Source organism: Salvelinus namaycush, chromosome 17, assembly GCF_016432855.1.
Source record: "Salvelinus namaycush isolate Seneca chromosome 17, SaNama_1.0, whole genome shotgun sequence".
Taxonomy (NCBI): Eukaryota; Metazoa; Chordata; class Actinopteri; order Salmoniformes; family Salmonidae; genus Salvelinus; species Salvelinus namaycush.
Genome location: NC_052323.1, coordinates 1,253,965 through 1,271,046, shown reverse-complemented (window position 1 = coordinate 1,271,046; position 17,082 = coordinate 1,253,965). Strand labels below are relative to the sequence as shown.

The window sequence follows — 17,082 nt, the reverse complement described above, 5'->3', positions numbered from 1 at the left end:
GTATTGGGAGTATTTGGAGAGTGGATAGAGATGTGGGAAATGCTGCTGTACTGCAATGCTTTAGATACAAAAATAGGAGATGGGGTATAAACCGCATTTCACAGAAGACTGAAAGGGTATTCACGAAACACACAGGCGAGGAGTAAGGCCTGCCATTGTAAGTGTACACACAAAGGGGTCTGCGTCATATAGACACAGTATGAGAGGAGGCGGGCACCTAGATGGGACCCTTAACGAAGGTCAAAAGCCTCTTGTAAGGAACCATATAATGCATGGCTGGAGATGTGGTCGTCTTCGGCTTGCCATTCAGAAAGTCCAACCTTTTATTGAAATTTGATTTATCCTCAAAAAATGGATCTCGTGTCACACTCGGCTCATTTTAACTGTCCACTCCAGCTCGACCGGCGGAGTAAAACGGTAGATCAGTTATGCGGCGGGGGTACTCAAACGGCACATAAAATCCTCATCTATATTTCCATGATGGTATTTCGTTAGGCCTGTCAAATTGATTTTTTTTCTGGGCGGAAGGTCCTTTGGATCTGTGAGAAGAACAGAGTGGGACAATAGCAGTGAGGCACATCCACCCTCGGACATCAAACCGACGGTCTGTCGGGCCTCTGGATCCTTCAGTCTCTCCTCTATCTAGCCTCTTCCTTTTGGCTGTTGATAAGTATCCTTTATCTATCACGGGCAGGTGATAGGGTTCAAGCGGCCTTCTTCACAGAGCCTCTCTTCCCCTCTATTGATATCTAGGATCTACTAAGCCATCCCCAATCCATAGCCAAGCGCACTACATTCCAGGTCCCCTCGGCTCTAGCAAGTCACGTTAGCTCCACTTCCTTTAGCAGTGGCCCCGGGAGCCGCCACCAAATGGATAACTTCTATCAACACCCTGAAGTGGAGGGGCGGAGGCAGGGGCTGTAGTCTGCCAACAGCAAGGTGCTAAATAGCAACAGCCCCAATATGATAGTGTGTGTATACATGTGTGTGTGGAGGGGGGGGGGGGGGGGGGGGGGGGTTATTCTATCCTTGTGGGGACCTAAAATCCCCTAAATTCCCACAAGGATAGTAAAACAAGGAAAATTCTCCCTTGTGGGGACATTTCTCACGTCCCCCATAAGGACAAAGGCTATTTTAAGCTTTGGGGTTAGGTTTAGGGTTAGGGTTACATTTAGGGTTACAATTAGGGTTAGTGGTTAGGAGTTAGGTTTATGGTTTGGGTTACGGTTAAGGTAAGGGTTAGGGGTTAGGGAAAATAGGATTTCGAATGGAAATACATTTTAGGTCCCCACGAGGATAGAAGAACATAACGTGTGTGTGTGTGAACGTGTGTGTGTGTGTGTGCGTTTACAGTACATGCACCTGTGTACATGTTCATGTGTGTACGTGTGTCTGAGACCGTGAGGGAGCACAAGCCAGAGAGAGGGAGACATAATGAAAGAAAGGAAGGGAGCGATAAAGAACATATATGTGAGAGGAAATGACTTGCTAAAGGAATTGCGAACACCATCACATCCACGTGATATAATAGCATTTACTAATTTAAGTAACAAACTGTGTAATTCTCCCCAGATCACATGCAGGATGAAGAAATGGCTCACTAGCTCAAAAAAAGATAGCCATCCAGTACACAGACCCATTAGTAGGGACAACCTAAGGCATTTGGTATTGAGAGATAATTTACAACACGATGATGTGAATAATAAAAGAGGAGAAAAAAAATCCTTTAGCGGTGTCCGGCTTTCTCTCCCCGCTGCTCTCTCCCCTCTCTTTCATTTGCTTCTTTGCAGATTCATCCCTTTCTCCCCTTAAAAATGTCATGACTGAAAATAAGTAATTTAATCTTCATTACATTTACAGGGGGCCAACTCTCCCCTCTTGCCTGGGTGAATTAACGGCTAGACCAGTGAGATTAGGCAGTTGGGTCCTGAAATCCCATAACTGCGACAAGCGTTATATCACAGCATCTCTTCTGGTTTTTAATGGAGGAAAGATGATCTCTATCCATTCAATGTCAAAGAGGCCCTTATGAGGCTAGTGGAAGGACACACACACACACACACACACACACACACACACACACACACACGCTCATACACACACACACACACACGCTCATACATGCACACACTCTCACACACTCTCACACACTCTCACACACACACTTTTGATGGGCAAAACAGTGAAGGTGAATCCAGAGAGTCAGAGAGGAGGGGATAGTACTGGTTAGGGACATCGTAATGACTTTGAAAATGGGCAGTAAATAAATACCGATTGGCTCCCATCCTCTTTTGAAATCTGATTGATGTGCCTTTTGGGAGATGCCCGTATAAAAGAGCTACTGAGTCTGTGGCTTTCATCACAGACCAATCGATGGTGAGAGGATGTACGAGCCGGCTCCATGCCTCTCTCTTACCAACCAATCTCTTGGGTTATATACCGGGTATCAACACACCAGAGTGGGGGGAAAGAGGGGGGTTTTGTGAACAAAACTCCCCATGCTCTTATTTGCTCATATTCGTGTGAACATCAGTGTTGAGATTTGATGAGCTCTTGTATGCAACAGGGTTGGGGTCAATTTTAATTCAGTCCATTCAGGAAGTGAACTGAAATTCTAATTGTTTATCCTGAATTGACTGAATTTAACAATCTCTCCTGTTCTATATGTTGTTGTTGGTTATGTAGCCTATGTATATACCAATGTATGTTTTTGGTTATGAAGGTTATCTATAATTAATTCTGAAAGTATTCAGACCCCTTGGCTTTTTCAGCATTTTGTGAAGTTACAGCCTTATTTAAAACATTTTTTAATATATATATATATTTTTTAAATGTCCTCATCAATCTACACCCCATAATGACAAAGCAAAAACAGGTTTTTAGAAAAATGTGCTAATTTATAAAAAATGTAAACGGAAAAAACGTATTTACGTAAGTATTCAGACCCTTTACTATGAGACTCGAAATTGAGCTCAGGTGCATCCTGTTTCTATTGATCATCCTTGAAATGTTTCTACAACTTGATTGGAGTCCACATGTGGTAAATTCAATTGATTGGACATTATTTGGAAAGACACACATATAAGGTCCCACAGTCAGAGCAAAAACCAAGACATGAGGGCGAAGGAATTGTCCGTAGAGCTCCGAGATAGGATTGTGTCGAGGCACAGATCTGGGGAAAGGTAACAAAACATTTAAGCAGCATTGAAGGTCCCCAAGAACACAGTTGCCTCCATAATTCTTAAATGGAAGAAGTTTGGAACCACCAAGACTCTTCCTAGAGCTGGCCGCCCAGCCAAACTGAGCAATTGGGGGAAAAGAGCCTTGGTCAGGGAGGTGACCAAGAAACCGATGGTCACTCTGACAGTTACTCTGTAGAGATGGGAGGACCTTCCAGAAGGACAACCATCTCTGCAGCATTCCACCAATCATGTCTTTACGGTAGAGTGGCCAGACGGAAGCCACTCCTCAACAAAAAGGCACATGACAGCCCGCTTGGAGTTTGATAAAAGGCACCTAAAGGACTCAGACCATGAAAAACAAGATTCTCTGGTCTGATGAAATCAAGATTAAACTCTTTGGCCTGAATGCCAAGTGTCACATCTGGAGGAAACCTAGCACCATCCCTACGGTGAAGCATGGTGGCATGATCATGCTGTGGGCCTGTTTTTCAGTGGCAGGGACTGGGCAACTAGTCAGGATTGAGGGAAAGATGAATGGAGCAAAGTAAAGAGATCCTTTATGAAAACCTGTTCCAGAGTTCTCAGGAACTCAAACTGGTGCTAAGGTTCCCCTTCCAATGGGACAACTACCCTAAGCACACAGCCAAGACAATGCAGGCTTCGGGACAAATCTCTCTGAATGTCCTTGAGAAGCCCAGCCAGAGCCCAGACTTGAACCCGATCGAACATCTCTTGAGACACCTCAAATTCACTATGCAGCAACGCTCCCCATCCAACCTGACAGAGCTTGAGAGGATCTGCAGAGAAGAATGGGAGAAACTCCCCAAATACAGGTGTGCCAAGCTTGTAGCATCATAACCAGGAAGACTCGAGGCTGTAATCGCTGCCAAAGGTGCTTCAACAAAGTACTGAGTAAAGGGTCTGAATACTTATGTAAATGTGATATTTCAGTTTTACATTTTTTATACATTTGCAACATAGTCTAAAAACCTGTTTTTGCTTTGTCATTATGGGGTATTGTGTGTAGACTGATGAGGGGGAAAAACTATTTAATCCATTTTAGAATAAGGCTTAAATTAACAAAATGGGCAAAAAAGTCAAGGGATCTGAATACTTTCCGAACGCACTGTATATACCAATGTGTGTTATTGGTTATGTAAGCTATATACACTGAGTGCACAAAACATTAGGAGCACCCTCAGAACAGCCTCAATTCATCAGGCTGGACTCTACAAGGGATGCTGGCACGTTAACTCCAATGCTTCCCACAGTTGTGTCAAGTTGGCTGGATGTCCTTTGGGCGGAGGACCATTCTTGATACACATGGGAAACTGTTGAGCATGAAAAACCCAGCAGCGTTGCAGTTCTTGACACACTCAAACCGGTACGCCTGGCACCTACTACCTTACCCCATTCAAAGGCACTTAAATATTTTGTCTTACCCATTCACCTGAATGGCACACATACACAATCCATGTCTCAATTGTCTCAAAGCTTAGAAATCCTTCTTTAACCCGTCTCCTCCCCTTCATCGACACTGATTAAAGTGGATTTAATAAGAGAAATCATAGCTTTCACCTGAATTCACCTAGTCAGTCAGACATGGAAAGAGAAGTGTTTTCTATACTCGGTATATATACCGTTGTTTGTTGTTGGTTATGTTGCCTTTCTACAGTGGGGTACAAAATTATTGACACCCTTGATAATGTTGAGCAAAAATGACTGCAGAAAATAAATAATTTGAATTCTGAGCTACAGTGTACGCTCAAAAAAATACTGATAAAATTGCTCAGAAAAATAGATTTTGCTTAACAAGTAATACTTTTTTTTCTCAAAAAGGTAGGAGTCAAAATTATTTACATCCGTTTTCAATCCCCCTTAATACCTAACCTTGCTTGGATAAACGGCACTAAGACTTAAAAAAAAAAAAAAAGATGAGTTGAGGAACACATTGGGAGGGATCTTAGACCATTCCTCTATAGAGAATCCTTCCAACCACAAGTTTTCAAGTCCAGAGATTATTGTTGATTTTGTTAACAATGTCTTTGTGGAGCAGCTTACAGTAGAGAGTGCATACATTTTTCATACAGGTCCCCTGTGGAAATCGAACCCACAACCCTGGCGTTGCAGGTGCCATGCTCTACCAAGCCACACGGGACTCAGTTGGGGTTATTATCGTGCTGGAAGATCCACTCACGGCCAAGTTTCAGCCTCCTGGCAGACGCAATAAGGTTTGGGGCTAAAATGTCCTGGTACTGGGTAAAGTTCATGACGCCGTTGACCTTAACAAGGGCACCAGGATCAGTGGAAGCAAAATAGCCCCATAACATCAAAGCTCCACCACCATACTTTACAGTAGGTAAGGGGTTCTTTTCTGCTCATGCATTCTTATTTCGACACCAAACCCACCACTGGTGTGCGTGGCCAAAGAGCTCTAGTTTCATGTCATCCAATGAATGTAAACGCCTGTAGTTTGCTAAATGACATTGGCACTTGGATTGGAACCGGTGCTTTGGTCAGATTACATGAAAATAGAGCTATTTGGCCACACACAGCAGTGTTGGGTTTGGTGTCAAAAATAGAAAGCATAAGCGGTGCCTGCACTACCGTTTTCAGCCTAGTCATATTAATCCCCTTGAGAATAAATATAGTTTTCTGAATTGAATTGAGACACGTGCAGCCTTTCTAATTTGAAGGAAAAAATAACCTTCCTGGAAATCATGTATGCCCGAGTTGACCCAAATATCATGCCGATAACATGCATTGTCTGGTTGAGGAGAATGAGAACTCATAAATCCACACAACACAATGCCTGGTTCTAGCCTCTGTCAATTAGGACTGGCTTCTGTAATTGCGTCAAGTAGGTTATGAGGACTTCACAGGGGTTTAGTTACGTTCCACACAACTGGAGAGGCGGAGATGTTGGAAATGTTCTGGAAATTGGCTTTAACCATACAAGTACCGATCAAAAATGTCAATTGTCAACGTTTTGTTCTGAAATTGGAAGACTTTGTCAAACAACTAGTTACTGATTAAAAAACACAATTTACCATGATTTCTGTGTTAATATGGAGGACTGAAAAAATTATCTCTCTTTTGTATACTAGTGGTGGGTGGCTAAGCTGAAAATGTGGACACAATAGTAGACTTTGTGACATTTTGGCACATAGGTAGATGTACGGTGTACAGAATGTATTCATACCCCTTGAGCTATTCCACATTTTACAGCCTGAATTCAAAATTGATTAAATATATGATTATTTTTCTAACTCATCTACACAAAATACCCCATAGTGAAAACATTGAATTTTTTATTTATTGAAAATGAAATACAGAAATATCTAATTGACAAGAGTATTCAAACCCCTGAGTCAATAGAAGTTAGTACCACCTTTGGCAGTGATTACTGCTGTGAGTCTTTCAGTGAAAATCTCTAAGAGCTTTCCACACCTGGATTGTACAACATATTATTATTTTTCTAAATTCTTCAAGCTCTGTCAAATTAGTTGTTGATCATTGCTAGACTACCAAGTCTTGCCATATATTTTCAAGCAGCTTTAAGTAAAAACTGTTACTCAACCATTCAGGAACATTCACTGTCGTCTTGGTAAACTCCAGTGTAGATTTTGCCTTGTGTTTTAGGTTATTGTCCTGCTGAAAGGTGAATTAATCTCCTAGTGTCTGGTGGAAAGCAGACTGAACCAGGTTTTCCTCTAGGATTTTGCCTGTGCGTAAATCCATAAAAAAAATGTTTTATCCTCAATCCTCAGTAATCTCAATCCTCAGAGATTATCCTTAAAGAAAATCTCCTCAGTCCTTAATAATTACAAGCATACCCATAACATGATGCAGCCACCACTATGCTTGAAAATATGGAGAGTTGTACTCAGTAATGTGTTGTATTGTATTCAGAACAAAAAGTTAATTGCCATGTAATTTTTTTGCAGTATTCATTTAGTGCCTTGTTGCAAACAGGATGCATGTTTTGGAAAATATTTATTATGTAAAGGCTTCCTTCTTTTCACTCTGTCAATTAGGTTAGTATTGTGGAGTAACTATAGTGCTGTTGATACATCCTCAGTTTTCTCCCATCACAACCATTAAACACTAACTGTTTCATGATGAAATTCCTGAGCGGTTTCCTTCCTCTCCGGCAACTGAGTTAGGAAGGACGCCTGTATCTTTGTATTGACTGGGTGTATTGATACACCCTCCAAAGTGTAATTAATAACTTCACCATGCTCAAAGGGATATTCAATATCAGTCTTTTACCCATCTACCAATAGGTCCCCTTCTTTGCGAGGCATTGGAAAACATCCCTGTTCTTTGTGGTTGAATCTGTGTTTGAAGTTCACTGCTTGACAGAGGGACCTTATAGATAATTGTATGTGTGGGGTACAGAGATCTGGTAATCAGTCAAAAATCATGTTACACACTATTATTGCACGCAGAGTGAGTCCATGCAATTTTTTATGTGACTTGTTATGCAAATATGTACTCCTGAACTTATTTAGGTTTGCCACAACAAAACATAATTCCACTTTATCAATTTTAAATTCAAGCTGAAACAACACAACAAAATGTGGAAAAAATAATGGGGTGTGAATACTTTCTGAAGGCACTGTGTACCCTGTGTACCCACTATGTACCCTGAAAATATATAGATATGGATTCACCCATATATTTGGCTCCTGGTGGCGTGGCAGCCACTATAACAAAAAAAATAACAAAAAAATGTGTAAATACATATTTAGCTTCAAGTCAATGTATCTATACCAAACCGAGAGTCATCTTGAAGAGGCAATTGGAACTGAGTTGATACCCCGTAGTGTTCCAAAGTTAGAGCTAAAAGTCTGATGGCACCGGCACCCATATCACTGGACATCTAATGTCCTACGGATATGCCAGATTAGTTCAATCGACAATTTCTCAGCCTCTGAGTATCACAGAATCATAGCAATGTGAATGAATAACAGACATACTGTATTTTCATAACAAATGGCTATGGATGAAATTGATACTGTAAATACCTGTTCAAAACATGAAAAACAGTATTTTTTTAAATCAAATTTGACTATAAAAAAATGTATGTTTCAATATATGCTTTTTTGTTGAATTTTTGTGTTTCAAAAAGTGTTACTAATTGAAAGACAGTGTCTCTGCAATCATTACCAATTTGTGGTAAAAATTACCCCTTTTTTTAAGCAAAACATATTTTGGCACTTTTAGGGTTAATCGTGATTGGTGCCTCCTGGTAATGTACGAGTCTCTACGTAATGTACCTACAGACTCTTGCGGAAATGTGAGGGAGAGCAGTTCCATCTTGACAATATTAAGGAAAGACAAGCTGCTTTCAACTGAACTCCTCCAATGTAAACAAACTCCTCTTGTATATGATGTACGTTTGTAGGATGACAAAAGGTTAATCACACTTTAAAACGGTAAGATCACAACAGACATGACTAAGCAGGAGGAGTAGATTCTGTGGACTTCATGAAATTATCACAAGTGCTATTGTCTCTGAGAGGCAGGGATTTCTGGGATAAGTTCCTATCAAGTTCTGAGTCAGTTCTGTGTCGTAATGGGATGAATAACAAAAGAAAACGATGAGAAACGGAAAAGCACAGACGAATATTACAGATGTTGTTCTGACCTAGAAATCATTCTCGAAAAGCTGACACTCAAATGTCGACAATTTTCCTCCTCCGTTGTCGCCAAAATAGCAACAGCCTCCTCCAAAAGACAGCTAATCAGCGATTCGGGAGAAGGAGCCTCTAATCGTCTATTCAACCGTCGGTAGCAGTGGGAGCTTAATTGTTTATTTTCACAGCTGGTGAATTTCTGATTGCGTCCCAAATGGAGCGATATTCCCTATGTAGTGCATTCATTTTGACCAGGGCACTAGTAGTGTGCTATATAGGGAATATGGTTCCATTTGGGGATTTTCCTCAAAGTGCGCCTAAAGATTGGTGCTCTAACCGCTCGCAACATACACATTTGATCGAAATTTCCTTTCCAGCATGGTGCTTTGATTTTAGAACCCATTTGCCACACGATCCTTGGGAGCCTGCACATGTCAAGAGGATTCTCTGCTACACCATACCTCTCATAACCTAATGGGGTTACAATCCACACAGCTGTTTATCAAATCATATACAGGCCTCTATCTCGACAATAGAAAGACATGCACACAGATACACACTGCACACGTATCAGGATACAATAATGCATTGCCAATTCGGGGGAGCAGCGGGGTTGTATATATCTCATATGATGCGTGAGGACTGTAGTGTGAGGACTCAGCAGTGCCATGCAGTGAGAAGCGAAGAGAATACATACAGAGACAATTGGCCCATTGGGTTGTGTATGGCTTATCATAACTATACAGGGTCAAATGCATATACAAAGCAGGAGTGCTACTAAGGAAAATAACACACACACAGAAATACATAGACCAGTGGTCACCAACCGGTCGATCGACTAGGCATTCCTAGTCGATCACCAAACATTTCTGCAGGAAAGCCGCTGGCCAATCGGATAGCTCAGATCACCGTGCCTATAGCTTCTAGGACCCCACAGAAAAGTTTGATACTAGCGTGAGATTTCATATCTTTTAAAACCATGACCAGAGAGAGACGGTCAAAGAACACTGCAGAGAGCTGCTGTTTTTACGAGTGAGTTCATGTTAAACTTTCTATTCAGCATTTTTACAAAACATGAAACGCGGTTTTCCCTACTTCTACTCACGCTGCAGCTGCAGTGAATGAGTAGCCAAGTGTATCAACAGCCCTGCGTTTTTATTTTTAGTAGCTCGTCGTGTCTATTTTAATATCAATAAATATTTCACTTTCTCTGGTCATAGGAACAACATGAATTTGTGCATGAGGCAGAAATAATGCCGTGTGACTCGAGTTCCTCCATCAGGTGGAAGACGGTGTACCTTGTCGACGTCGCCGGAGGAATAAAGAGAGAGCAGGGACCATGAGAGGCAGACCTTCCGCTGCTCTCTCCCACCCTCCTCTGAGACTGACAGTCAGATGAATGTAGCAGTAAAATAAAGAAGCAAATTGCTAATTATTTCAATTCGTGCTCAGCCGTGCCTCACAAGTGATACAGCAACTGATCTATTTTGTTATCAAAGCTCGAATTTTGAAATATATTAGGGTCTGAGAAGTGCAATATTGGCAGGGTGAGCATTTGGCCAATACGCTGTGATAATGAATGAGGCCTACTTCACAAACCTCATTCCTACATAACGTTTATTAGGTTAAAGTTGCAATAGAAGTACATTTTTTAAGTCATAAAAAATAAAAAAAAGATCTCGGCTTGCTTTTTAACGGTGAAAGTGATAGACACACACAAACAAAGACGAATACGCACACACACGAGCAGACGCACACACAGATACGCACACACGCACACTTGAAGAGACACAGGCAAAGGCAGTCAACAGCGTAACATGCAACCCACAGAGATGTACCAGACTAGAGAGGTAGGTGGTGAGAGGTAGGTGGTGGGAGAAAGAAATCACAACATTACACCACAGACAGTTTCAAAGTAGGCCAGGGCAACACAAATGCAAGAATCCATTAAAGGGGAGTATTTGCAGGTGTTTGCGCATTGTGCAATGGTTTACATTTACCAGATGAAAGCCCTGGCTAAAAAGAGCGAGGGGTGGAGCATGCCGAACAAATCAGCGTGTGGCGAGTGACGAAAGCCAACTGTAGCCCTTGTGTTGCTGACAAAGCGCTTCCTAAAAAGTGCCACGAGACAGGATGTGACGTCATGCTCTATCAGCGTAGATCTACTTAACAGAAACCAGAGAGACCTTGAGTCACTGAGTTAACAAAGCCGGAGGGAGGCTGAAGAGCACTCTTTTCAAGTCTGAGGTGCATCCAAAAGTCAACCCTACATTTGGCCAGATCTCTATGAGGCCTACAGTTGAAGTCAGACGTTTACATACACTTAGGTTGGAGTCATTAAAACTCGTTTTTCAACCACTCTACAAATTTCTTGTTAACAAACTATAGTTTTGGCAAGTCGGTTAGGACATCTACTTTGTGCATGACACAAGTAACTTTTCCAACAATTGTTTACAGACAGATTATTTCACTTATAATTGACTGTATCACAACTCCAGCGGGTCAGAAGTTTACATACACTGAGTTGACTGTGCCATTAAACAGCTAGGCTTTAGAAGCTTCCGATAGGCTAATTGACATAATTTGAGTCAATTGGAGGTGTACCTGTGGATGTATTTCAAGGCCTACCTTCAAACTCAGTGCCTGTTTGCTTAACATCATGGGAAAATCAAAAGAAATTTGCCAAGTCCTCAGACAAAAAATTGTAGATCTCCACAAGTCTGGATCATCCTTGGGAACAATTTCCAAATGCCTGAAGGTACCACGTTCATCTGTACAAACAATTGTACGCAAGTATAAACACCATGGGACAACGTAGCCGTCATACCACTCAGGAAGGAGACGCGTTCTATCTCCTAGACATGAACGTACTTTGGTGAGAAAAGTGCAAATCAATCCCAGAACAACAGCAAAGGACCTTGTGAAGATGCTGGAGGAAACAGGTACAAAAGTATATAAATCCACAGTAAAACGAGTCCTATATCGATGTAACTTGAAAGGCCGCTCAGCAAGGAAGTAAAACCACCATAAAAAAGCCAGACTTCGGTTTGCAACTGCACATGGGGACAAAGATCGTACTTTTTGTAGAAATGTCCTCTGGTCTGATGAAACAAAAATAGAACTGTTTGGCAATAATGACCATCGTTGTGTTTGGAGGAAAAAAGGGGAGGCTTGCAAGCCAAAGAACACCATCCCAACCGTGAAGAACGGGGGTGGCAGCATCATGTTGTGGGGGTGCTTTGCTGCAAGAGGGACTGGTGTCCTTCACAAAATAGATGGCATCATAAGGATGGAAAATTATGTGGATATATTGAAGCAACATCTCAAGACATCAGTCAGGAAGATAAAGCTTGGTCGCAAATGGGTCTTCCAAATGGACAATGACCCCAAGCATACTTCCAAAGTTGTGGCAAAATGGCTTAAGGACAACAAAGTCAAGGTATTGGAGTGGCCATCACAAAGCCCTACAAACCTGACTCAGTTACACCAGCTCTGTCAGGAGGAATGGGACAAAATTCACCCAACGTATTGTGGGAAGCTTGTGGAAGGCTACCCGACACGTTTGACCCAAGTTAAACAATTTAAAGGCAATGCTACCAAATAGTCATTGAGTGTATGTAAACTTCTGACCCACTGGGAATGTGATGAAAGAAATAAAATCTGAAATAAATCATTTTCTCTACTATTATTCTGACATTTCACAATCTTGAAATAAAGTGGTGACCCTAACTGACCTAAAACATTTTTTTTTTACTAGGATTAAATGTCAGGAATTGTTTAAATCTTTTGGCGACGGTGTATGTAAACTTCTGACTTCAACTGTGTATTCATTCCTGTTATTGAGATAATCAATCTTCTATATGTAACCTAATCAAACCATTCAAATCAATCTAATCAGTCTGTAACCACGTCAAGTTGATATCACCACTGAATTGAGGGTGTACAACTAAGCCTATATCAGACCGAAACAAGATAATACTATGTAACCTAATTGACTGTCGCCACAGAAATAATCAGAGAAGTTATGGATCAGTGTAGGAGTCTGTCAGAGAGTGCACCAGCTCTGGTTCAGTAGGAGAGAGAAGAAGCCACATGAGTTACACAGCCAGGAGTAGAGGTGGTGCAGTACAGTGCAGCATAGAAGCAGGTTCAGGGTTAAACAGACACAGGATTGGTTGTGTTACCATGGTTAGCACCTGGCCACCGAGAGGCAGGACTGGATGGACTTTGATCACCTGCAACATTGACGAAATAAACAGAAGAAAAAGAAAGGGAGGACAAGGAGAGGGGGAAGAGAAAGAGAGAAATATATCAGACACTAATTATCCACTCTGAAAAGTTTTGGTGTTGGCACAAACAGTACAAACTGTCTCATTCACACAGAAAAAAAGACACTTGGGAAGGAAAATAGATTGGGTTGGTTTGGAATCATGTCATGTGTATCTCCCATGTTGTCAGTCTGGGTGAACCATGTTAGAGTAGGAGAGATATTGTAGATGAAGGGCAGGTGAATCAGAAGAGTGCGTGTGTGTGTGTGTGTCTATGCATACAGTACTGCGTGTGCATGCCTTTGTGTTTGTGCATTGTGTGTGTGTGTGTGTTTTTCTCCACATGGCTGCCTGGCTGCCAGCAAGCTCAAAATGCGGGCCAAGATAAGAAGAGCAGGACTCAGGAGTGTGAGTTGTGACACCCTGTTTCATTAACCTGGTCTTATTGGACAAACCTTGACATGGGACCTAGTAGGGAGATGTGATTCGCCAAGATAAGAAAGAGGAGAGACAATGTGGGAATTGAACAGGTCATTTCACATAATGACAGTTAATTTAGGACAATTATTTTGGTCACGGTGTGCATATGCTAGTTTATTCGTTGTTGAGGTTGTTGGTATAACATTGAATGAGTGCTCCATAAGAGTTTTGACAACATATGCTTGTCTGAAATAGGCTTTTTACTATAGGCCCTTCTATAATTAACTCCTACCTCCATACCACCATGGCACTTGTATAGATTTGAGAGGACTGTATAGATGTGAGCAATGTGGTGAAAATTACACCCAGCCTATCAGAGTGAAAGGGGGAGCTACTACCATATTCAGTGCCAAGGTTCAGGGCCTAAACCTCTGCGCATACTCACTCGACTCTGTTCATACTAAGCCATGTTAACCTAAGCCTAATGAGGCCCAATATACACCCGATAACTGTTTAGTGATTAGCATGGAGCAGGGAGTGCACCAGGAATATCACAGCACCTGTGGATCCTCTAGCTCCTCTATACAGACAGGACTCTGTCTCTCCACCTGCATACCAATGTAACCTGGCACCTCTACCAGGTGGCAACTTACCATCCCCCTGGGTACAGGCCATTCATCATGGCAGGATGGAATATGTTAACATTAGGATTATGTTAACTCACTTCTAGCCCATAGCCCCCACTCGCATCCCATTTCTATTGTAATCAGCACCTTACGAAATGACAATGTGACAATGAATGTGTAATGAAGTGCACAGGGATAGTACACGTGTGTGTGTGTAGTGAGTGTGTGTGTTGGGGAGGGGAAGGCCCCACACACACACACACACACAGAGAGAAGCACATGAGCGTACAGACATGTGTCCGCCCTTGGCATATACCGACTTGGTCCCGCAACAGTCCTTTCATATTAAGGACAATGGATGAGACTGAGTGTGTTGATGGAATCAGGTTATACATAACGTTTAAAGAGGTATGGCAGTTACTCTGTGTCCGTGCAGGACACAGATGGTCGCCAGCGAGGGAGGAAGTAACCTCGCAAGAGGTGGGGGGACCTTACCGTTGCGCGGGGTTCGTTTTCGGCGGTCGCGGAAGGCCGCTCCGGATTGCAGGGCTTCCATTAAGCTGTCCATCACACCTGTCTCATTCTCTCCTCCCTCTGTAGGACAGGACAGAATATGGTTAGAGGATATACACCCACACCGAGGGAGAAAAAAAATCACACATACACTAAAATACACACATACACATGTACGACTCGTCGAGCCAGACTCCTGTCTCCTATTGGGGTTTGGATAAGTAATTGGGATCCAGTATCCATGCAAATTTTGGATCCACAATGCATGTATTTGAATGCGTAAGTGTTTGTGTGTGCCTGCACGTGCATTTACATGCTTGCATACAGTATGAAATGTCAGAGGCCCGGAGCATTTAAGTGTCTCAGAAGGAGTTTTACGACCCTGTGCCTTGCCCCGCTCCACTAGTCCTCTCACCAACCTACTCCTCCAGATGCCCTATAGCTATACACACAGGCCTACTTCACTGTGGTCTACCCCGTCCTCAACCCTCCCCTCTTCTTTCCTTCCTTTCCCTATGGTGACTTTACTTGTATCTCTCCTCCCCTTCCATCTTCTCCCAGGGATATAGGACATACACGCACACAGCCAGGTACTGTATATAGTTAGGGAGAGGGAAACTAATCATGATGTGTGAAGTTAGCAAATCCGTCAGAGAGCCGGGGCCTTGTTATCCCCTAATTAAAACATGTGATAGTGAACCCTAGTAAATACATCACAGAGACAGAGAGAGAGCCAGCAGCCCGGGCTCCAGGGCTTACTGTTACATTTGGCAAGATCCCCAGGGCCCAGGTGGCACCTGATACCCAGGGACAGAGGAAGGGATGAGGGGAGGGAGGGAGGACAGGTACAATGGCTTGATGAGGTGCTACATTGCTGGGAAGAGTTTTGTCGAATTCTTCGGTTTTAGCCCATCTTAACCCATTTTGGAAAGAACATTTCCTGCGAGCGGGGTATCACTTATTCTCAAGACAGACCCTCCTGCACAAAGGTTCGCTTTTCTGTAATTCCCTGCCGCGCAATCGAATATATTTGCCCTGGGTATTCACAGCTCAAAATCAGAGGCGGCGCGAGGACAAGAACACAGTAAACAACAGTTGTCTTCTAAGTGGGCTACGTGTCAGATCAAGATAAGTTTGCTGTGGGGATTTAGACATCATTCTCAAATAATCCAAAATGCATGAGTTTTTTTACTTTCATTTCTGCTTAAGCATTGTATTTAGTGTGTCGAGGGGAAGCGTTTGGACACAGTTGGGGATGTTAAGAGATTCTCAGAAGCCAGGGCCTCATCTTTGAGCTATGAGCTTCCGGCATTAGAGCGGAGGTCTGGCCGGCTGTGGTGGAACGTCGGGTCGAATAGGCCATTGTTAATGGAGCGCTGGCAGGTCACCGGGGAGCATGTTTCCACTTTTAGTCATTTTGCTTCTTTGTGTCTGTGATCCTCCGTCTTGAACTCAGTCTACCCAGCCTAGCTCCCAAGCCTTGGTCATTACAGATGATGAATTGGGCTACAGTTAAGCGAGAACTAGGACAAATTGATCAAAGTTGTCAGGGGCCCCGTGTGATGTCTAGGTCTCTGAGAAGAAGGAAACTGAAGCAAGTGCTGTCTAAAAGTTTTCCAGGAGCCAAGGTGCAGTAGATAAATGTTTACCTGCCCGGACTTAACACGTTGCATTCATGTCGAGGTCCTGGTTCGCCTAGATACGGAAATACATGAACAAAGTGGGAGCCGGTGCTGTTCTCAGTGTCATAGCTAGATACAGATTGGCAATCTTGTTTATACAGGGCAAAGCATGTGAAATGCATGTCCCGCTTTAAACCAATTAGCAAGGCTATCAAAGTGTAGCCGAGCCAATTTGAAGATAAGCACTAGCTACTTGGACTTTGTTTTGTTCTGTTTCAAGATGGTCTAATTAAGCTTCATTTAATCTAGGTGGCTTTTAAACAAAGCACATAGAAAGAGAGATCATACACTTTGGTTTTCAAAGTAGCCCTTGGGAAGGGCCTCGGGAAGAGGGAATGAGACGAGCAAATCAAGAAAAGAAATTAGCGCAAATAAAGCGTGTGTGGCTAATTAACATAAGATGCGTTTCTAGTCTTGGGTACATCTTTTTTTATGTAAATCTTTTATCGTTGGGAGGTTGTGTTGCTTGGATAAGGCAACAAAAATAATACTGTGCGTCTAACTTCTCTATGGTAATACTGGAATATGTTGCATTTCCTCAAATTGATTATGTCCCAGTGTCAACTTCTTCGGTTCCTAAATGAAATTCGCCCGACAACGCCGCAATGGAAAAACAAAAGATTGATCAACGCTCACTGAAAGTGCTGCTGAAAGTCCATCCTCAGACTCTGGCTGGCACAAACGTTTCTTCTCTGCCATGATGCCTAGAAGAAGCCCCGGCCTTTCTCGCCGTGAACATTACCCACAAG

The 17,082-nt window shown here is 42.6% G+C and overlaps 1 protein-coding gene across 2 annotated transcripts in view; it reads right to left on the bottom strand.

Moving 5' to 3' along the window:
* Positions 1 to 17,082, bottom strand: part of LOC120062215 (protein diaphanous homolog 2-like) — a 97,539-nt gene that overhangs the window by 39,920 nt on the left and 40,537 nt on the right. Inside the window, exons 3-4 of one of the 2 annotated variants that reach the window (XM_039012016.1) lie at positions 14,634 to 14,732; positions 12,584 to 13,059 (exon numbers count right to left, since the gene is read on the bottom strand). In XM_039012016.1, the coding sequence (XP_038867944.1) occupies positions 12,980 to 13,059; positions 14,634 to 14,732 (179 nt within the window). In that variant the 3' untranslated portion in view covers positions 12,584 to 12,979. Of the gene's footprint in view, positions 1 to 12,583; positions 13,060 to 14,633; positions 14,733 to 17,082 lie in introns of those variants that run through there. The other variant, XM_039012017.1, reaches the window with a different exon arrangement.